At 41.0% G+C, this 20,909-nt stretch overlaps 1 protein-coding gene across 2 annotated transcripts in view; it reads left to right on the top strand.

Annotated features, from left to right (window-relative positions):
- The first annotated feature begins 981 nt into the window (after positions 1-981).
- The window catches only part of PPP1R21 (protein phosphatase 1 regulatory subunit 21), a 34,651-nt gene continuing 14,723 nt past the window's right edge, over positions 982-20,909 (top strand). Inside the window, exons 1-13 of one of the 2 annotated variants that reach the window (XM_088161039.1) lie at positions 982-1,190; positions 3,918-3,986; positions 4,380-4,526; positions 6,340-6,441; positions 7,117-7,281; positions 7,382-7,440; positions 9,797-9,891; positions 10,496-10,567; positions 12,139-12,191; positions 14,186-14,335; positions 19,319-19,420; positions 19,496-19,584; positions 20,452-20,588. In XM_088161039.1, coding sequence (XP_088017165.1) covers positions 1,134-1,190; positions 3,918-3,986; positions 4,380-4,526; positions 6,340-6,441; positions 7,117-7,281; positions 7,382-7,440; positions 9,797-9,891; positions 10,496-10,567; positions 12,139-12,191; positions 14,186-14,335; positions 19,319-19,420; positions 19,496-19,584; positions 20,452-20,588 — 1,297 coding nt within the window. In that variant the 5' untranslated portion in view covers positions 982-1,133. The remainder of the gene's footprint in view (positions 1,191-3,917; positions 3,987-4,379; positions 4,527-6,339; positions 6,442-7,116; positions 7,282-7,381; positions 7,441-9,796; positions 9,892-10,495; positions 10,568-12,138; positions 12,192-14,185; positions 14,336-19,318; positions 19,421-19,495; positions 19,585-20,451; positions 20,589-20,909) is intronic. The other variant, XM_014877443.2, reaches the window with a different exon arrangement.

Below are 20,909 nucleotides of genomic sequence, written 5' to 3'. Positions count from 1 at the left end.
AAATCACAAAATTGTTAAGATTGGAAGGGACCTCTGGGAATCACCCAGTCCAACCCCTTGCCAAGGCAGGGTCACCTGGAGCAGGTGACACAGGAGCGTGTCCAGGTGGGGTTTGAATGTCACCAGGGAAGGAGAGTCCTTAACCTCCCTGGGCAGCTGTGCCAGTGCTCTGCCACCTTCAATGCAAAGAAATTCTTCCTCGTGCTGACGTGGAACTTCTTGTGTTTTAGTTTATGGCCAGTGCTCCTTGTCCTGTCACTGGGCACCACTGAAAAGAGCCTGGCACCATCCCCTTGGCACTTTGAGATATTTACATGCATTGATAAGATCCTCTCTCAATGATGCCCCAGACTGTGGAGTTCGAGGTTCTGCAGCTTGAGAGAGCATTGCACGACCCAGGACCTACACGTGTCGGATTATCCTTCGTTAGGATAGAATGGATACACTCAGTATCTCCTGCAGTGAGGGTACGAGGGCTGGAGGCTGTAAAGGAGATCCAACCGCCGGCATTGACACCAATTGCGAGCTACGGAAGTGACGGAACCGCCTTTTCTTTTATTGAGTCCCCTATAGGCCCACAAATACCCGCGGCTGCCTCAGTTTCTGAGAGTGTCGCGAGTGCTGGGGCTCCCCCTGGCGACAATGCTGCCCGGCCGGGGAGCCGCGGAACTGGCGGGGGCACAGTTCCCAGGCAGGGATGGCGCCGGGGCACCGGAGCATGGCTCGCCGCCTCCCCAGTCGCGACTGTCGCGACATGAGCCCCCAGCCCCACTCGCGGGCGAAGCTTTTTGGCGGGGCGGCGCTCCGTAGCCCGCAGGCCGCGCGCGGCCCCGCAGCCGTTGCCACGGCAACGAACGGCGAGCGCCCGGCCAGTGTCACGTCACCCGACCCCAACCCCGCCCCCTCCCGCCGCCATCTTGGAAGTTGCGTCAAGATGGTGGCGCCAGCGGCTTAAAGCTCCGCCCCCTGCACGCGCACGGCGCGGTTACGTCATCGCGTTCTCACGGCCCTGAACCCGGAAGTGCGTCTTGCCATTCGCGGGCGTGTGGGGCGGGCGGGAGCGCCCGAGCTCAGCCGAGTCGGGCCGAGTGGGGCCGAGCTGAGCCGAGCCGAGCCGAGCCGGCGGGGCGGAGATGGCGGCGGCGGAGCTGCAGGGGAAGTACCAGAAGCTGGCCCAGGAGTACTCCAAGGTACCGGGCACCAGCGCCCGGCCCCGCTGCCGCCCCCCGCGGGGCCCGCAGCCCTGTCGCCGCTCGGGGCTGCAGCGCTGCTTTCCGTGGTAGCGCCAAGTGCCGGGGCCCGGGGGTGCTTCCTCCGGGGGATGAGGCGGAGGCAGCTCGGGCGGCACGGGAGGTGCGGGTCTGCAGGTGCCGAGGGAGCGTGGCGAGAGCAGCATGGCCTCGTCTGCAGGACATCCTGCAGTACAGACCGTGGGCTCAGCTGTGCCAGGGAAGTGAAACTGGCAGTGTTTTCCTTGCTCTCCACTGCCCACTTGGGCGCGAGACTTGGTTTTGTCCGCTTGGGTGTGAACATTTGCCGAGGTCTTGGTCGTGCATCTCACCCGTGTGAGCTCGCTCTGGCCGGCGGGTTTGGGAGCTCGGCGGTGTCAGTGGTGCTTGCAGTGTCTTGGAAGTGAGCAGGACACTTGCTTCCACACTTGCCTCCTGTCTGTCGCCCTTCTTCTGCCCTAGGTGACTTTGCGCCCTGTTTCTGGTGCTGCTTGGCACAGGGTTTGTAAAGATGTGTAGCCCATAGTGGAGAACGCCTTCCCTTTCCAAGGTGCCTGAGATGACTTCTAAAATAGTGGAGCCTTGCTTAATACAGAGCCCTTCATTCTTTATTCTTCACTAAAAGGAAAAGGAGACTCTTGATCTTGAGTGCAGAGTCCTTCAACAGCCTTGGGGAAGAAAGGCAGCACTTTGGTTTTGTGTAGCCCCACATCAGCAACTGGCACAAGGTGCTTGTCTGTGTTTGACACTTCTCCCAGCTTACAGTCTTAAATGTCTTTAAATACTCTTCTTCTTGGAACTGTTGTGAAAACACCATGTGTAGCATCTAAATTGTTCACAGATAGATGTCATTTTAATGCTTCTACAAAATAATTTTAAGAAAATTTAATTTACTTTGCAGCTTTTTAGGTCACAGAATTCACATGTCTTGTTTTATACAGAGGCTCTGTTGTTCCTTGGAGATAAATAGTGGCTGAGGATAAGATAATGGAGGGATTTTGGTGCTTGATTACTGAATTACCATTGGAAATGTGGACTTGCGACTATAGCTTCCAGAAGTTCCATCTGCTGGATCCTTTCTTTTAGTATCATGGTGTCCAAGGCTTTCTTTGAGCTTCATCATGCACTTCTCAGCCTGTGCCATTTCCCTTCTCCTTTGCGGGAACTGTTTTTTTCATCTCATCCCGTTTCTCACGTAGTGCAGTTCATTGTGGGACTCCTCTTTGCAGAATCCTCTCCTCTTTGTTGTTGGCTGCTGGTTGTGTGCAGGTGGAAATGGAGAGTAGCCCTGGACTAGCCCAGTCACTTAATGGTGTTGTGAAAGCCATGGAGAGAGGTGGACAAGAGTTTGAGAGACTCAGGCAGTGCTGGGGGAAGTCCCAGCCAAAGGATTGCTTTTCCTCTTGGTTCACAGACCAGCCCAGAAGAAGGATGAGGAGAAGAAGAGACTCTGAAAACATACAAGTTGAAGCTTCTGGCTCTCTCGTGAAGGAATAGTCAAAGCAGCTTTGTGTCAGCCTGTGTGGGTCAGACTTCAGCTGGGGTCTCTGGGTGCAGCAGGACTGAGCTGCTTCATTCCCTGAGCCTGATGTGCTCCTGCAGTAGTAACTGTGGCACAAAGACAGGTGTGTAAAACTACTGCACTGCTCCTTTTTGCTAGGGAAACCCTGTGCTTGGAAGTTTTTCTGTGGTGCACTGGGAAGTTTCTTGTCTTGCCTTTGTGATGCCTGAGCAGCACAGTGGGAATAGTGCAAGGGAAACAGCTGTGCTTAGCAGTGACTTCTGACCTTTCAAATACACTCAGTCACACTGAAACAATGAGCCACTGCTGTTTTACACTGAATCTTGCCTTTTATGCACCTGCCGGAGGTATTCCCAAGCACTGTACAAACCCTTTTAATTTATATCTGCAACAGCTGGACTCACACATGTCAAAGGAATGCAAACTGCCTTTGAAGAAACCAGGATTCAAGCAATTTTCAAGGAATAGGAAGATGGAACTGTCAGTATCCTCATTGCTACAGGGTAGAGGTACTCTGTGAAGTGACTGGGAAATAGATTTCTTGAGTATCACTTTTCACTGCAGTGATTTTAGTTCAGATTTTGGCTAGTATATGAGTAAGACGTAGAGGGCTTTTGCTTCTATGCTTTTTATGCCTTTTTGTGTCAGTCTGTTCTCTCTGGATCTTCTGCTGCCACTGGTAGTAAGTAATTTTGCATTAGAGTTTAACTCCTCTTGATACAGATTTTGACTTTGTGAGTCCTGCTTGTGTTCTAGAACCAGTTATAAACAGTTTTGAGGAGAAGAGAGGAGAGACAGAAATATGACCAAGAACTTCATTAGTCAGGGAAGAGGTTGCAGCTTTTTCCATATTTGTTCCTAGTTCTTCAAATCTTAACTATATGTAAGTAACTGGTCTTCAAGGGCATTTATTGAGTAAGAATTCTGTTCTATTTGACCAAAATGTGCAGATGGTAAAGTTATTTCTTTTTCCTTGGCAAGTCAGGGTATGAAATGAATACTTTTTTCCAAACTGATACCACTGCTATCTACCTGAAGAGAATAGTTGAAAAAGCATTCCCACCTGGTACTCTCCTGAGAGAATATGATGCTTTCTGCACTTTCTCATGAATGGCTTTTGTTCATTCTGTTGCCTTGCATAGTTACTGGCATCTCTTGTTTTTCAGCTTCGCGCTCAGAACCAAGTCCTGAAAAAAGGAGTTGTAGATGAGCAAGCTAACTCTGCCTCACTGAAGGTAATCTCTAAAAACTTCTCATGTCAGGTGTACTAAGCTGTGACAAAATAAGTATATAGGGGTACTTGTTACTGGAAAGTAATATCAATAAAAGAATGAAGAAGGAACTTGATTTTAATAAAATAATTTCTCTTTTGCAGCTGGCCTGTTCTCTATAACTGCCAAGTTTGTAAAAGGGGAGGTTCTTTCTTGATTATCCTATAGAATTAAATAGCTACTTGGGTATGATCTGTGGTCAGCTTAAGGAAGTGAAATACATTTTTTTAGTTTAGTAACGATACTTTTTGTCTCTTCAGTGTTTAAAAACACTGAAGGAATTTTCTAATTTGTACTTGTTTTTAATGTGTAAAAATAAGTGTGAAAATTTTAAATTTAATTATTTTTGTCATTCAGGACCAGCTGAAGATGAAGGATCAATCTCTGAGGAAACTGCAGCAAGAAATGGATAGCTTGACCTTTCGAAATCAGCAACTTGCCAAGCGGGTGGAACTACTTCAAGATGAACTTGCATTAAGTGAAGCTCGGGGCAAAAAGAACAAAGTATGTGCTGAAGGCAAAAAATACTTGCTTAGCAGATGCCTGCTCCTCACCTGTCAAAGCCTTATCATGATTTTTAGCAGTAGGTATTTTGTGTCAAGGGTTGAGCTGAATGTTCTAGTCAGAACATTCTTGTGTTTTTTTACCTGATGTTAATGAAAATACCTATAAAACAGGTATTGATATATATATAATACATATTGTGCAGTTCTCTCGTCGTCTAGTCTGTCAGTTGACTGATGCTGAATTGCTGTCTTCTTTTATGGATATTTATTAAGTGTTCAAACAACTAGGAAATACTTTGGAGCTCTGTGATTAGTCAGCTGCTCTGCAGAAAGCTGATCACTCCTCATTTCCCATCCCCACCTCTTTGCTTTGTAATTGTGATGTTGGTAGTTAACTCTTCAGCCTGTGATCATAACTTTTCTATGTGAATCTTGTCAAATGCTTTGAAATGGAAATTTTTAGCTTGTATTCTTTCTGTTAATTCAAAATGACAGAATGATTTCAACACTGTGATCTTTCTCTGCCAAGTGCTTGCTGATTAAACCTAGTGATATCATATTCTAAGACCAACTGTGCCTTCTGTAGGTAGCATCACAGTTCAGGGGTGATGTGCTTGGACTTAAGTAGTTCTCAATTGTCTCTTGCTACTTTCCTTGTGAGGAAACCCCTCTTAATTACTGCTGTCTTTTCTTTTTGGTGTTGTCTGTTCTCAATGTGCTGTAGTTATCAAGACTGACTTTAAAGAAATTATTCAATTAATTAGTATTATGATCATCTTCCTTACTTTTCCCCTAAACTCCTGACCATTTTTCTGCTGTCTAATTCCTTGACAAGCATAGTGCTTCTGACTACATTATTCATGCACCACAATAGATTGTTCTTTCAAATGCAGTTTGACCCTTCTGTTCTTTTATTTCGAATTCTGTAAGTTACTGTTTTGCTAGCTGTGTTTCCAAATTTTGAAGGATGTCAACCTGTCTTTAGTAGCTTTGCAAGCCATTGCCACTGAGTTTCTTTCCTATTCATCTGTCAAAATGCACAGCTTTTAGTTCCCTGGACTCTGTCAGAGTGCAATCCTTTTAGAAGGAGCAGAACATGTGCCCATGTCTCAGGTGGAGTTCACAGGCTGGCATCAAATACAGAGGTGACTTATCTGCCCTACATATCCCTAGTTCTTGAAGTTTGGTGTTGAGCTTAATTGCAAGGAGTCTCCCCTGTGTTTGGTGATGATAATGCCTTTCTTCAGCATTGTGGTGTATGGGATTCACTGGTAGTCTGAGTGTTTTGGATTAAATGAGTGAAAAATGAGGAAGCAGTTGGCAGAGGGATATGTGTGGTTGATGGGCAGGGAAGACCCAGTGGTTTCCGTGGCATCTTGTGCTACAGCGTGCTGAGAGCAACCTGGCTTACACCTGCACCCTTGCTGGGGACAGATGTGCCTTACACACAGTTACCAAACCAACTGAGCCTGCGTGTGGAGGGTTTTGGATTACTGACTGCATGAGATCATGCAGGATTCCAGTGAATTCAGATGGGCTGCTGCCCGTCCAAGTGATTGATTTCCTGTGTGTGTGAATGAGACACCTGAGTGGAGGCTTTCCCTTGGCAGTGTTGTTCCACTGTAGGGTCACAAGGGTGAGAAGGAAAGTGTGCTGCCTTGAGGCTGGTGCTGTGTGCAATATTCACACCTTTTGATATATCAGTCAGTGTCAGTAGGACATTTGCTGGTGTGCCCCTTCTGGGAATTACCTGTGAGAACTGTTCTTGCAAACTTGGGACTTGGAGATAATGAGTGCATTTTGTCTCTTAGAAAAGTGTAGAACCCTCATCTCAGCTGAGTCAAGAACAGAAAAGTGTCTTCAATGAAGATCTTCAGAAGAAAATTGAGGAAAATGAACGACTGCATATACTTGTGAGTGAAATTTTGTTTCGCCTTTATTTTTGGTTCAGAAAACTCGTGATGCAAACAAAGATAGGGAAAGTAAAGTGCTGTCTGAAAACTGGTGGGTTTAGAAGCTTAGTTGTATGCAAAGCAGTAGATTAGATCAGATTGGTTTATAAAGATGTTCACTAGGGAAATAAAGTATTTTGACTTTGGATTTGTGAGTGTGTGGAATCGCATAATACGCTTTCTCTCATTTAGATTTTTGACTTTTGGAGACAGCTGCCTTACCAAAAATAGCCTGGTACTGGATGGAAATTTCTTATTAGTACATTAACTGTTTCAGAATTGCTTTAAAGTTTAAAATATTTTCTGCAAGTTGCCATAATTAAGTCAGGAATCCACCAAATTGGAATGCATTTCACTTTAGAAAACTTGAGGAAAACATTTTGGCTCAAGTTCAGTTTTACGTGTGTCTGCTATTAGTCAGCAATATATTTAAAGAATGCTTAGTACTGCAAAACTGCTTTTATTAAAGTACTTTGTTCCTGAATCTTTTCTCTGTAAATAAAACAAAATTTCTGTTTGTCTGAGAACTGGTAATTGCTCTTAACCTGATCTGGCTAATGAAATTGGAGTCACTTAAAGGACTGGTTTCAATAGTAAAATGAAGCTTTTTTACCAGCTTTGCTTTTCTTCCTGTAGTTCTTTGAAGCAGATGAACAGCACAAACGTTTAGAAGCAGAGCTGAGGAGTAGACTGGAGGTTTTGGAAACGGATGCTGCCCAGCACCAAGCTGTGGTGGACAGCTTAACGAAGAAATACACAGAGACCATAGAAAAGCTGCAGAATGATAAAGCCAAATTAGAAGTAAGGAGTTTTTCCTCTTGCTTGCAAGTTTGAAAAGTTTTGAAATGCAATGTCTTGCTGTGTCAGCACTTACATTGTGAGATTATCTTCTTGCATAAAGATCAAGTCTCAGACACTAGAAAGAGAAGCTAAGGACTGTAGGCTTCGAACTGAAGAATGGTAAGTGTCTTTATTTCATATAATGAAAAATTCATTAATGTAAAGAAATAATTGCTGTGAAACATTAACTGGATTATTTTTTAAGAATAATACCTTTTTAAAAAGGGATTTAGTTAAAAGACTTTGATAAAACTCTAGTTATATTATCATGAAAACAAGCGTGAGCAACTCAGGACAAGCCCCCTTTTCCTTTGCTGTGTATGGAACTAGACAATTCCACAATTTCTGCCTGCAATAAGAACAGTTTTGTCTCCAGGCTTTTTAACTAGCAGTGATGTTGATGAAAACTTGAAGAATTTATTTGTAATGGAAAAACATAGAAACCAAAAACTTGTATGAAACAAACATATGTGAGCTTGTAAAAACTGCTTCTAAGAACAAAGTTTGAGTAACATATGCTGAGAGAACTGACTGTAAAGAGTTTCAGAAATCCCCTTCCACTGCAAAAGCTTCTTGAACAATTGTTTTTGCTTCAGTTATAATATTTTCAGCTAGAATATTTGAAAGTTTTTATCAGAGTTTTAGAATATTTTCATTGTCTTGATGACAAGTTGTAGAAAATGTGAAGTTGGGCCAAATCAAATTAGGGTGCATTTCGCCGAAGTTCATTGGCTGCATTTTTTATAAGATACATGTGCAGTATAGATCTTTATTGTAATGAATAAGATGTGTAGTAAATGATCAGATGCAGAGTTCCTTCTTTCACATGGTAACCCTGAAGTGTGTATTTTAATTATGTTGATAGATGTGAAATTACTTGAATCAAATAACTCCCCTAATACAAGTCAGAGTTTCACTAAAAATGACTTGCAAAAGAGGATGAAAGCTGTGTTTGGCTGCTGTTTGCTTTTTTTGTGGTGTTTGAAAAACTGTAGTCTTAATCTCCTAATGTTCAGTTCAGGCTTTGTCTATCATGTTTGTGGTGACTGGGTAATTGATGTCATTGTAGGAAGTTGTCCCTACTATTTTCAGTTATACTATATTAAGTATTTTTAAAAGTAATAAAGCCTGACACTTCATTTTAAACTCTGAAATCACTGCCTGTTGCACACATGGCAGATGTGTCTCTGAGAATACTGCCCTTCTGTTTTCCCTGCTTTGTCAGGGGAAGGGATCCATTTGCCTCTGACACCCACACTTTACTCAGAAAAGCCAGGGGATGTGAGATCTGACAGCCTGCATGCTTTGAAAATTAAAGGGCAGAATGTAAGGCAAAACATGTCAAGCTACTTGTTTGTCAGTCCTCTACAGTATGAAAAGGAAATACCACTACATTTGCAGTTTGTCTTGGAGTTCATTTTCTATCATGCTCAATGCTACTGCATTAGCTGCTGTACAGTTTCTATGCAATTTTGGAGCTGCTCTCCAAGAAAAAGATTTGTTAATGTGCATGAGCTACCTATTGGCCAGTTTCTTCACATCTTCCTTGTCTATTTTGGATTATTTTGCTTTATTGGATCTCATAAGTTTCTCTGCATCAAATGTTGTAAGAAGGGAAAAAAATCCTGTCACTTTGACACCTTCCTTCCCACCCTTCACTATATGTACAGGAGTTCTAGATGTCAAATGGGAAGCAAAACAGTGAAGAATTTGGGGGCCTAAGTTGGGTAAGGTGTGGAATTTAGTCTGAATCAATAATGGAGTGTTCTTTGTAGACATATGTATATAATGTTGGAATATATTACTGTTCATTTCAGGAATCTATTCTCATTATATTAGTAATTTTAATTACATTGCCTCACATGTCAAATGCAAGCAAAGAAAATGTAGAGAAAAATCACTTGAGAATACATCAGAAGCATAATTGTCAAGTCTTGTCAGAGCAGGCAGTATCATAGCAGTGTTTAAATATGGGGTTTTGAAAAGCCTTTGAGGTATCTTAAATAGTGATGTGACATAGTTAATTGAATTATTGACAACTCATTACCTGCGTATTGTAAAACTGCACTGGATGCATAGTAACTGTTTTGGAGGCCCTTTTACCCTCCCATCCAAATTCTAGCAGAAAAGAATGCCTTCATATAGCTTATATAATACTTGTACAATAGGAAAATAAGGTAAATTTTAACTCTGAAGTAAATGGAGCTTCTCAAGAATGGAATTTAGGATTTACAAGTTTCTGGTAACTTTCACTGCTTTTGTTAAGGATCAGGAGTCAGTGTTCTGTTAAATATGAGATAAAAGAGGACAAATGACTCCCACTGTATTATTTCTATCTAACTTCTAGAAGGAGACAGATACCTATACACTCAAGGGATGCTTATAGTGACATATGGTGTTGGTGATACAGATGAAATTTTAAAGGTTTACAATGTGTGTGTGTGTGTGGTTTTTCGTTTGTCTCTTTGTTATTTAGCCAGCAACAGCTAAAGAATCTTCAAGCAGCTTTGGGCAGTAGACTGGAAGAATCTCTATGCATAATTAATGAAAAAGTACCTTTTAATGACACAAGTACGTATGCCTTGGTCTGGGTATCTTGTTTGATTTTTTGGGTATCCATCTGGAGGGAGTACTCTATGAATTAAAATGTATTAGCTGTGAGAAATGTTGGACATCTGAACAGACACTTGGAGGTAGCTGTAGTAAGTATTCCTGATACTTGTCATGGTCTTCAGTAATTCTGAAATACCAAGTTTTTATATATATATAATGAAAATTGAAACTTTAGCAGGCTTTTAAGTGATTTGCCACTTGCCTTGCTTAGTGTTTACAGATTATTGTAAACAATGAAGGAACACTGTCAATTTAATGGCTGCTCTATGAAGATTGGTTATTCATTTCAAGGAGTATTATTTTTGGCAGGGTATATTCAAGAGCTGCAGTAAGTTAAGGTGGGGGAAAACTGGTGGCTGCAGAGACAATTGCATCAATAATGGTCTGCACTTACTACTGGTGGGCAATTTGTTGGGGTGTCTCATTGATCAGAAAACAGAGTAGTTCTTATCTGAAGGCTCTCTTAGACTCATTCATTTCTTCATGGGGAAAAAAAGCCCTTTAAACCTGGGGACTTTTACCTGAAGCAGTGTTTTTCTACTTCCTTTCCAACTGCTGCTAGATCAGCTGAACTGCAGAGGATCCCCTGGATGTAGGAGTGCTCAGCCTTTGCATGGCTTTGGTACAAGCATGGGTTAGTATGTGCTGGGTCAGTGCTGTGTGCTTTCCTAAATAGCTGAACACACGGGTGGGCAGGCACTGCCTGGACTCTTCTGGACCCTTCAAGACTAGGAGGACTTGGAATAGTGAAAAAGCGGAAAGTAGTAAAGAAGGAGAAGTGAAAACAGGCTTTCTTATATATTTAATTGGTGGCTTTTGCATTTTTTATTCAGTTTAAAGCCTAATGTTTTTAAAACCTGACAATGTTTTGAGTAGCCTTAGGTTCTCTAAAAGCTGATCTGGCAGGTGCTGCAGGGGTGAGTGTTCCAAGCTCTCCACAGGTTTGGCAATCCAGTAAATCTTGGCTTAGGAGCACCAGATTATCATCTCTTTAGGAAGTGTTGACCCCTTACAGCACATCATGCTTAGGTGTTGGTGCCTTGAATTGGTATCCTTTTCCCTTCTCTCACTTTGCCTGGTATCTGCTGCCTATTTCTACTTGTCTGGCTTCTTTAGCTTGCATTTTTTTATAGGTGGTTATCATCATAGCAAGAACTTTGCTAAAATAATTTATCTGCTCACTCAGCTACCATAGCATAAGACCTTTGCTTGTGTAGTAGAAAACACTGCAAATAAAGAACATCTCTTTAGTGATAGATGAATGAAAGTCAGGAGATGTTTGTTTGCTGTAGATTCCAGCTGTCTTCCTATAGATCCCATAGTTGGCTTCAAGTGTAACTAGCAGCTAATTTCAGTAACAAATAAATGACTGCTAAGCCTGATTTCCAGAGTGGAAAAAGTTTTCTGAGGCATTTAGTTAGAAGTAGGATCCAATAATTTTGGACAAGATTTTTTTCCTCTAAATGTAACTATCTCTTCCCATGTATTAATAGCCAAATGTGAATGACACAAAAGGAATAAAAAACTGTACATTTCCTTTGTGAGCAAATTTTAAACTAGCCTGGTCGTGGTTCAGCTGAATTGAGAATGGATGGGATCCCTTTCAAATCTCTAAGGCTTTGTAAGCTGTTCTCTAAGTTTAGCCTTGTGACTGCTTGTAACTGAATAATCATTCTAGTTACTTCGTAACTGGAGAAGAATGCTGAAATACATGGAGAGTACATCTTAGTCTAAATTATCAATATATTAAATGTATATAGGTGCTTTGAGAAATGTTGAAACCATTCAAAAATATATCAGTCTTACTTGGCACCTCCTTGGAATGTAATTGAAATTTGAAGATAGTCTTGAATTCTTTTTGTGATTTCTTTTAAAAGATTTTTTAACTCATGTTTGTGATGAATATTTTTCTTTGGGCAAGAGGAGTCTACTCTTATCTTTCAAATTCAGGGCCTTCAGATGATTAAATTTGACTTACAGTCTGAGGCAAGTATTGAACTGCTTTCCCTCCACTTAATCACAGAAACCCTTAAGTGAGGACGTTTAGGCCTACCTTATTGGAGTCAGTTGTTTGTGTCTCTAGTTAATACTGCTTACATAACCTGTAATATCACTGCATTTTTTTAAATCAGTATTTACTAAAAAATATCTCTTAAAACCCCCCACAATTTAACAAGTGCATATAACTCAATTTTTGTCCTGTAGGGTCTACTCGATACAATGCTCTGAATGTACCATTGCACAACAGAAGGAATCAGGTAAGTGCTTCTTGTGGTTTCATGTGACTCTGTGCAGCTTTCTACACAGATATTGAAATTAAACCAGTCATTTTAGTACCTGAAATGGCAGAAGATCACCTGTCTTACTACTGTCATGATGTTCTGAGGGCATTTCTGCCCACAGAGCCTCTGCACTTTTCAAGAGGTTTTGTATATTGTTATGTCAAGGAGTCTAATTCAAGTTGTATGAAATATTCTTTTATTGGGTCAACCTTCAGTAAACTAGAAGTTGGAACATTTCATTTTTAGAATTGATTAAAACTATAGGAGTTCAGAGGTCTTTCATTGAAAAAAAGTAGGTTTGGTATCCTAAATTACTATTCTCTCAAACTGAGCTTCTTCAGTCACATCACTTGAGCTCCAGAGAATGAATGCATTTTTAAGCTGCACACTGGTATGTGCACTAAAATTCCGTATTAGTTGACATTACTTGTCACCAGTCACAACCCTTTCAAGGAATAAATCTTTGAGATATCTGCATGGTTCATTTACATTTTGTGGGATACTTCCTGCCAAAGCACCTCTTACTTGCAGCAAAATGACCCTTATATATTTAAACATTTTTAGAAAACATTTTCTGTTCACTACAGAGACTTAATTTAATGAGATTCCTTGTGTATTTTATTTATTCAGTATTCAAAAATGAGCATTGGTTTTCTGTGAATGGCTGAATATTTTAGGAGTTTTTACAATAGCAAATCAGAAACCTGTATGCAGTCAAAATTTTCCTGTGTTGCTATCACTGAGGATGGACTCTACAGCAGTGTGGGTGTTTTTCTGTTTCCCTGTGTGTCTCAAGCATTCAAGTTAGTGCATTTAGATGCTACTGCAGGAAGATTTAAAACAGTTGCTTTCTCCATTCTTCAGAAGTGCTTGTAAAGAGACCTTTTTCCTAATGGCTGCTGTGAGATCAGGTGACCTGCTATTCAGTTTTGTGATGGAAATAGGCTTAAATTTCAGGTTGCTGCTGCTGAGTTCCAAGAAAAATCAGAATAACTGAATGGAGGCTTTCTCCTTTTACTGTTTTCTGCCAGCACTATGTTAGGCAGCCTCGTGCTTCAAGATCTGCAGTCTTGAAAATGTTCCAGGACAGATTTTTATGACTGGCTTTGACAGTAGAGGCAAAATGTTGTTGTATTAGCACAGACTGCAGTGTAAAGGACAGCAAAACAGTAATAGTGTCTGTTTCCCTTCCTTGAATGGCTAATTAACAGACACAAACTGAGTGTAATGACTGCTTTAATTACTTGCCACCATCCCAGATCCATAATCAAGATTGACCTGATTTAACAATCCATTGAAGCATTGAGAGTATGTCTCTGAAGGATAAGTTATTCCTGGCTGAAATGTCACTATAACATTATTCTCTTCCCATAAATCCCAACAGAGAATAGTTTTCTTCTCTCTTGAATTTATGTCCATTCTGGATTAATTTCTTTGATACCTTCCTGCTGTACTAAAGCCACAGAACAGCTGTACTCATGAGCAGCAGTTCAGTTCTGTCCAGGAGAATAAGAATTGAGTGTTCTTGATTAGAGAAGCAAACACCTTTAATTCTGGGAGAAAACATTGGATTTTTACTAATTAAATTGAGGTTTTCTTGCAACCTGGTGTTGAGCTGCTGTCAGCAATTAGTCTGTTGTTCTTTGGAAATTTCAGACATGGTTTCTGTAATTGTGCTGACCTCTTAAGTGTTTTTGTGGCTTGCAAGTTTGAAAAATGCAACAGAGGCAAGCCATCACCAGTTGTGTGAAATAAAAAGATACTTTGTTGTCAAAGAACAATGTGCCCTTCTAAATGGCATTGTAGTTTATGAATAAAAATTAAGTTAAACGTAATTGCTGTTGTTATTATTTCAGTCTAAAATATATAAGAAAGAAAATGCTGGTAATGGCTTTTTATATCCAAACATTTTTTTTTTAATATTAAATAGATCTATGTGAAATGCAATCATTTTATTACTGTCTTTACAGCTGAAGCTGCGAGACCTTGCTGGCCAGGCCATGGCTTTTGTCCAAGAGCTTGTAACAGCTCTCCTGAACTTCCACACATACACTGAACAGAAGGTACAGATCTTCCCCATTGATTCTGCAACAGACACAATATCACCCTTAAATCAGAAGGTAAAGTTTACACACTTCAGCTTACAAATATATTCAGTTAGTTAGACTTCAATGAGTGATTTCATGCAAACTCGCACTGCCTTTACTGGAATGCTGTGAATGTGTTCCTGAGAGCCAGCCCCTCCTGCATGAGACATCTTTTCTGCTCTGTGAATTCTCTGGTTGTGGGTGAGGTGTAGCTGCAGAGAATCTTTTTCCCCTGTGCCTCTGCTAGAAGAGCAATATGATAATCAAAGCTTTGCTTTTTTTTAATTGCTAAATTGAAACGCATTTGTTGAATGTTCAGCTGACTTGTTTTTAAATAATCACAAATATTGCATTGCTATATAGAGCTTATTTTAGTTAATGCTTTGAGGCATAGTAGATGTTGAGACAGAATCTGGTCTTGTGTTTAAAGTGTTTAGCTGTAATATTAAATGATAGAAGGTAGGCTTACAAGGGAGATAACCTGCACTCTGTTCCCTTGTCAAAAACAACTTTATAATCTGATTTTGGGCTGCTTGTGTGAAGATATTTCCTGTAAGTGTTCTGAAGCTTCAGGTTTGTAAAGCATGTTGAAATTAATATGAGAAATCCGATTCATTTCTTTTGACGCAATTCCATGGAAAGATTTTTGAGAGTATCATCCAGAGCTGTTAAAGCTGTGTGTTTTGACTTTGTTTTCATATGCTGTAAAATAGAGAAATAACTGTGCACAAAGATTTGTGTGAGGATGCATATATGTATGCATTAAGATCAGAGTTGACTTCATAGTTTAAGGGGATCTGTGAGTATTTAAATTGCAGGGAGTATTTTGAGATTCAGTCTCTTAATTTCATTTTTGTAGTTGGTAGGGCTCAGACTTAAGGTACTGAGGTAAATTGTGGTTTGCATTGATCAAGTGGCTGCAGTGCATGTGGTGTCAATTTAACTATCACAAAACTTTCCTGTTCTTTGGAAAACCTCTAATAATCTCTTTGCAGGTAAAAAACATGCTTATGAAGGTTGTTATCCACTAGAGAAATCTCCTTCTGTTTGCCTTCTCAGTTGTTTCAACTGTTTTAGTCAAGAATATCCTTCTGCAGAGATTCAGCATATTTTGAGAACATTTTCTTGCTACTGCCACCAAATGCACTCAGAATGGCATGTCCTTGTGAAAATTGTGGTTTTGTCATCTTTCAGATTTTTTGGGGAAGGAGTGGTGTCTCTTTTTTTTTAATGTGGCCCAGTGTCCTAGGGTGCTTTGATGCTTGTATCCCCAATTACCTGTTCTGTTTGTGCTGGATGTTAAGTTCTGCAGCTTTAAGACTGGTTCCAGGAGTGAAGGGGGAGAGAAGAGGTGCAGAATTTGTTATCAGAGACTGCACTGGCTCCCCCACATCCTTCCCACAGACTGTGCTGTCTGCAGTGGACAGACTGCTTTTAGTTAGTTTTTGACTAGCTGAGGCAGAAAAGTTCCTTGGACTGTTTTTATCTTTTTCTTGGTTTGAACCTGCTTTGGACTGAAAACCCAGAGGAGCCCTGGGAGCTCACACCTGTGTCTCACCAGGTCTGGCCTGGGCCAGGGCATTCCCCAGCACCGGAGGGACTGAGAGCAGACTGAGTGAGCCGGGCTGCAACCCAGGGAAGGGACTCTGCTGAATCTGTCATCTCTTCGGAGCAGCGAGAGGTTTTGTTGTTTGGTGGTGTTCGTTTTTGTGCTGGGGAATGCTTTGCTTGTTAAATAAACAGGTTTTTCCACTTCTCTCCGAGGAAATCTTTTCCTGAACCGGCTGGGGGAGGGGCCGCTTGAGTCTACTGTCTAGAGGGGTCCCTTTGGAGATTTTCCCCCCAATTTGGCCTAAGCCAGGACAAATATATTAATTTCCACCCTTCAACAGCCCAGATTGGTTTTCCTCTATGCTTCCAATTACCCTTTTTCCACTTCTCCAGCCATCCCCCCAGAGCATTGGCTACCATCCTTAATTCAGTATGGAGCTAGAGCTTTGGCCTCCTCTCTTTCAGCAGTGTCCAGGGCCATCTTACTGCAATGAGCTTTTTCTCCTTAGAGTCATCATGGCACTTCTCTTTCAGGTATTTCCCTACCTCAGCTGGGTTCTATATTTATTAATGTGGAAAGTCCCAGGGTATAGGGTCAGAAAATTCCTTCAGGGTTTGGCCCATATCCTCCCATTCTCCACACCACTCAGAATTTTCCACACCTGGGTCTACTCCTGGGTCAGGGATCTCATCAGCGCCTCTGGTAATCTCAGCCTCATTCTAGACAAACTGCAGACCATAGAGTAAACTTACCAGATTAAATACCAGGAAGGTGGTATCTTTAACATTCAGGGGAAACTGAGCATTCTCAAAAGGTGATATAACAGATTCAAAGGAGAAGAAGGAAAGGAAAGGCTGAAAAGCTTGATCCCCTGCTCCTTCTCTAACAAACTGGGTGCAATTACTAATAAACTCCTGAAACATACTACTGGAACTGCGATGCAGAGTAGGATGAAGAAACTAGAACAAACTCCAGTACCTTTATGAACTTTCTATAAGTCATTGTAACCAAGCCCAGCACAATAGCTAGTCCAAGACATGCCCCTCTGCTGTAAAAGCTATGTGTTAGGGACAATACTGGAGCTATCTCCAGATAAGAAAATAAGCCTAGAGACCAGAAAGGTATTAAAACCTCAAAAAAGCCTAGGGACCAGACACACATGAAGGCCTCCAACCCGAGAGACATGAATTCAAGCAACATAGCTACTGACTGCTTTGCCCCAGTACAGAGTAATTACCAAAATGCAATCAGGACAGGTTTTTCCCACTTTTTTGAGTCCTATATTGGGTTCCAATTATGTGTTTGTCCTGGTTTAGGGGAAATTCAGGAGAAAACCTCCAAAGGGGCCCCTCCCCCAACTGGTTTGGGAAAAGATTTCCTCGGAGAGAAGTGGAAAAAATTTATTTATTTTTTTTAATAAGTGTTTATTTAACAGGCAAAGCGTTCTCCAGCACAAAAAAATGAACAACACCAAACCACAAATCCTCTCTGCTCCAAAGAGATGACAGATCAGAAGAGTCCCTTCCGTGGGGTGCAGCCTGGCTTGCTCAGGTTCTCCTGGAACCAGTCTTAAAGCTGCAGAACTTAACATCCAGCACAAACAGAACTGGCAGCTGGGGATACAAGCATCATAAAGTCCCCCTAGGACACCCAGTGTGATGACTGCATTCGCAGTTACTACTGCAGTTTACACTGAAGCAATAAAATCAGATTTCCTAGACATCTCTTCTCACAGATTTTTTTCCCCCCGACCTCCTAATTAACATATCGTTGTTTTTCAACATAGCTGAAATATGCAGCTTACTCAGAACCATAATTTCATTTTCCTTTTCTTATAATTGACTCTGATTCAGCAGTTCAGGCTTTGTTTTCATAATTATGTCTCTTGTAGTCTGCCCCATTGTGTATTCATGACCTAATTCCCTCAATGCATGCTACTTCTCAGGGCTTTTGCTGTGACTTTCCAGCACTGATGCATCTTTTATGGCTCACTGAAGCTGTAGTTACTCCTGTATTTTTGATTAATTTATCTCTTTGCTTTGCAAGTGTTCTCAGTGTGATTTTTTAAAAAAAATTTTGTTTGACTGCTCTACCAAGTTGTTCAAAAACCTCCCCTTAATATGGTAGAGAAAATGAAACAAGTGTCAGGTAGTAGCTTAGCAGACTTGCACTGATTTATTTTTCCCCAACTCCAGGTCTTGTCTGGTGCTTTCAAGCTATTTTCCCCACCAAACACTCAAAGTAGATGTGGACAATTCCTTTCCAGGTTCAAGTATTCCTTTTCTCTTTAAGTGTTGGATTGCTGGGTTCTGCTGGGTCTACAGCATCATGCTGGATAATTCAAGTCCTCTTTCTTGCAACACAAACCAGGAGCATTCTGCATGCGTTATTTCTTCCTCCTTAGATTTAGGAATGTTCCCTAATTCCATCCAGGTTTGTGCATGCATGGGTCAGAGCTTAGCATCTCACTCTTCTTGTAAACACTGTGTTACAGAGCTGTAATAATATAAGGAACAATTAAAATCTCTTGCACTCTGTTTGCCTGGGATCTTTAGCTGCTCTTGTGGTGTAAATAATCAAAGGTGAAGGTAGCTTTCTGTGGGGTAAAATAAAAACCAGGATTGCTTTTTGACTATCTGTGTTAATTTGTGGAAGAAGCTTTTTATGATACTGAGGTACCAAAATGGAAAGCTGATGGTGTTGTTACATTTTGGTTGTATGTAAGAGTACACCTTATGTTCTCAGGTCTGCTTTTTTGAAGGAAAAATTAACTATAGGATTTAATTAAGAAATTTTTAGCAAAGTCAGGCAGGTCCATGAGGCTAAAATTTCATTATTGCTGAAAGCCATCATAGTTTTCGAAGTAAGAGTTCTCCTGTGATCAGTTGGAGTTCCATGCTTTGCATTAGCAAAAGTATGCTTTGACTTGTGTTGAAAACTGGACTGGACACAGATACAGACACATATCTTGCTCTCATATTGACTTGGGTTTAGTTCTTCAGTACTTTGCACAGCACAGCTCTGCAAATGTTTGTGCTGATGGACAAGACTGGGAGGCAAACAACTTTTGGGAGGAAGGTGGGATAGTTTATTCTGGTCGCTAAATGGTGCGTGGATCTAGCCTTAATTGGATGGAGCTGAGAAAGGAATGCAAGAATATTTAAACCTAAAAAGCGAGGATTTGATGTGCTGTGCATGGCAGTTAAAATGAGACAGAATGCTGTGGTAAAGCCCTAAGTGTGGTTTTGCCTGGACTTCCAGTACTTCTCACTTTCCTTCAACGTGTGTTTTTGCCCTATGCAAGAGGTTGCTGTATATCACTGGACTGTTGTATCTCATTAATGACATCTTAGGCATTGTTAAGGGGGACAGAGGCTTTGCCAAAATGTTCCGTTCAGTTGTTACCTTGGCAGAGTTCACACGAGCTGTCAGCAAGCGCCATTTCAAAACCTCTCTGTCCTCAGTTCTCACAGTATCTCCATGAAAACGCTTCCTATGTTCGCCCTCTGGAGGAAGGAATGCTGCACTTGTTTGAGAGCATCACGGAGGATACTGTGACAGTCCTGGTAAGATTTCCTCCTTTTAGTATCCAAAAACATTTTTGCAGAGCAAAAACACTTACCTGTTGTTTTTCCTTTCAGGAAACGACTGTGAAATTGAAGGCCTTCTCAGAACATTTAGCTTCCTACTTAGGCTTTTTAAGAAAGATTCTTCCTTATCAGTTAAAAAGGTACCTTTCATTTGGTAGATCAAATTTAAAGGCACTGTGTCAGTCATGCAGCATTGTCAGCACCTAAAACTCAAATATTAAGTCAAACCTTAAAACACTCTGGCCTCTGCTCCGTCTTAAAAGGCTGAACTATTTTTTTTTTTGCATGTTATTTTCTAAACCTTGAGATTAGGCATGGCTTTTTGAGGTATTAGGACTAAAAACATGTATTTTAAAGCCCCTTCACACACACCCTCCCTCGCAGATGAGACTTTAAAAATAACGAAGCTTTCACTAATGTTTCTTAGTGTTATTCAATAGCGTTGGTACTATTAATGTGTGATATACTGAAACTGTTAATGCCTTGAGCCTCCCTGAGGGTAATTCATCATTCAGTAAATGTAGCACTATAGTAAAACTTGGTCAGTTGTGCATCCCTTCTGCTGTGAAAATCTTTGTTCCTGAGTTGATTGAAGGGAGGTGAATTTTAGGTGTAAAGAACTACTTTAAGAGAGGGTTTGGACTAAGGAAGAAGAAAAACCTTGATTTATGCCTCCGTTATACCTGTTCACATGCTCCTTAGGAAGCAAAAAAGAATTTATGTAGTAGAGGGAAAAGTCTTCAAACTTAAATTGCTGCAATCAGTTCCTTGCTGTGAGAATAAGTCATTCCTGGCTTGTGACAGAAACACCTAGGAGTGGAGATGCACACAGTAATTTTCATGCATTACTAAGTGCCTCTGCTATGTTAGCCTGTCTAAAATAAATTCCTGGTCTGCTGTTGCTTTGGACTGGGGAGGTAGAGAACACATATGTGCTCCAAAACTCATGAACTTGTTTTTTTTAAGACAATTGCTTGCTTTTAAAAAAATAATTCATATATTCCTAGTTTGGAAGAAGAGTGTGAGTCTTCTCTTTGCACAGCTGCTTTAAGAGCTAGAAATATGGAGCTGCACAGAGACATGAAAAGGTTGACTGCAGTCTTTGAGAAGCTACACACGTACGTCAGTCTTCTGGCCTTACCAAGTAAGTGTCTTGGTTGGTTACCCTGTGACTGGTTTTCTGTGGGTTTTTATAGTATGATTGACAGTGTGCCTTTTGTCACCTCTTAATTATGAAATTATTAATAAACTACATTTTATTACTAATTATCACTTCCAGCCCCTCATCTTCGTAAGATTATTACAACTGTCATGGTAATGAGGTATAGCCTCATAAAATGAGGTAAAACCTTTGTGTGTATGTGTGTGGGGAACTATCTCCAAATGCATCCTGTAAATAGCAGTAGGAAATGGTTATTGTATAGCTTCAAGATATTTCAGTCTTCACTCTTTAGAAAGGCCTAGA

Source organism: Sturnus vulgaris, chromosome 3 (genome assembly GCF_052056855.1).
Source record: "Sturnus vulgaris isolate bStuVul1 chromosome 3, bStuVul1.hap1, whole genome shotgun sequence".
In the NCBI taxonomy this organism is placed as follows: Eukaryota; Metazoa; Chordata; class Aves; order Passeriformes; family Sturnidae; genus Sturnus; species Sturnus vulgaris.
The sequence above is the reverse complement of the archived record's forward strand: the minus strand, read 5'-3'. Positions and strand labels throughout refer to the sequence as shown.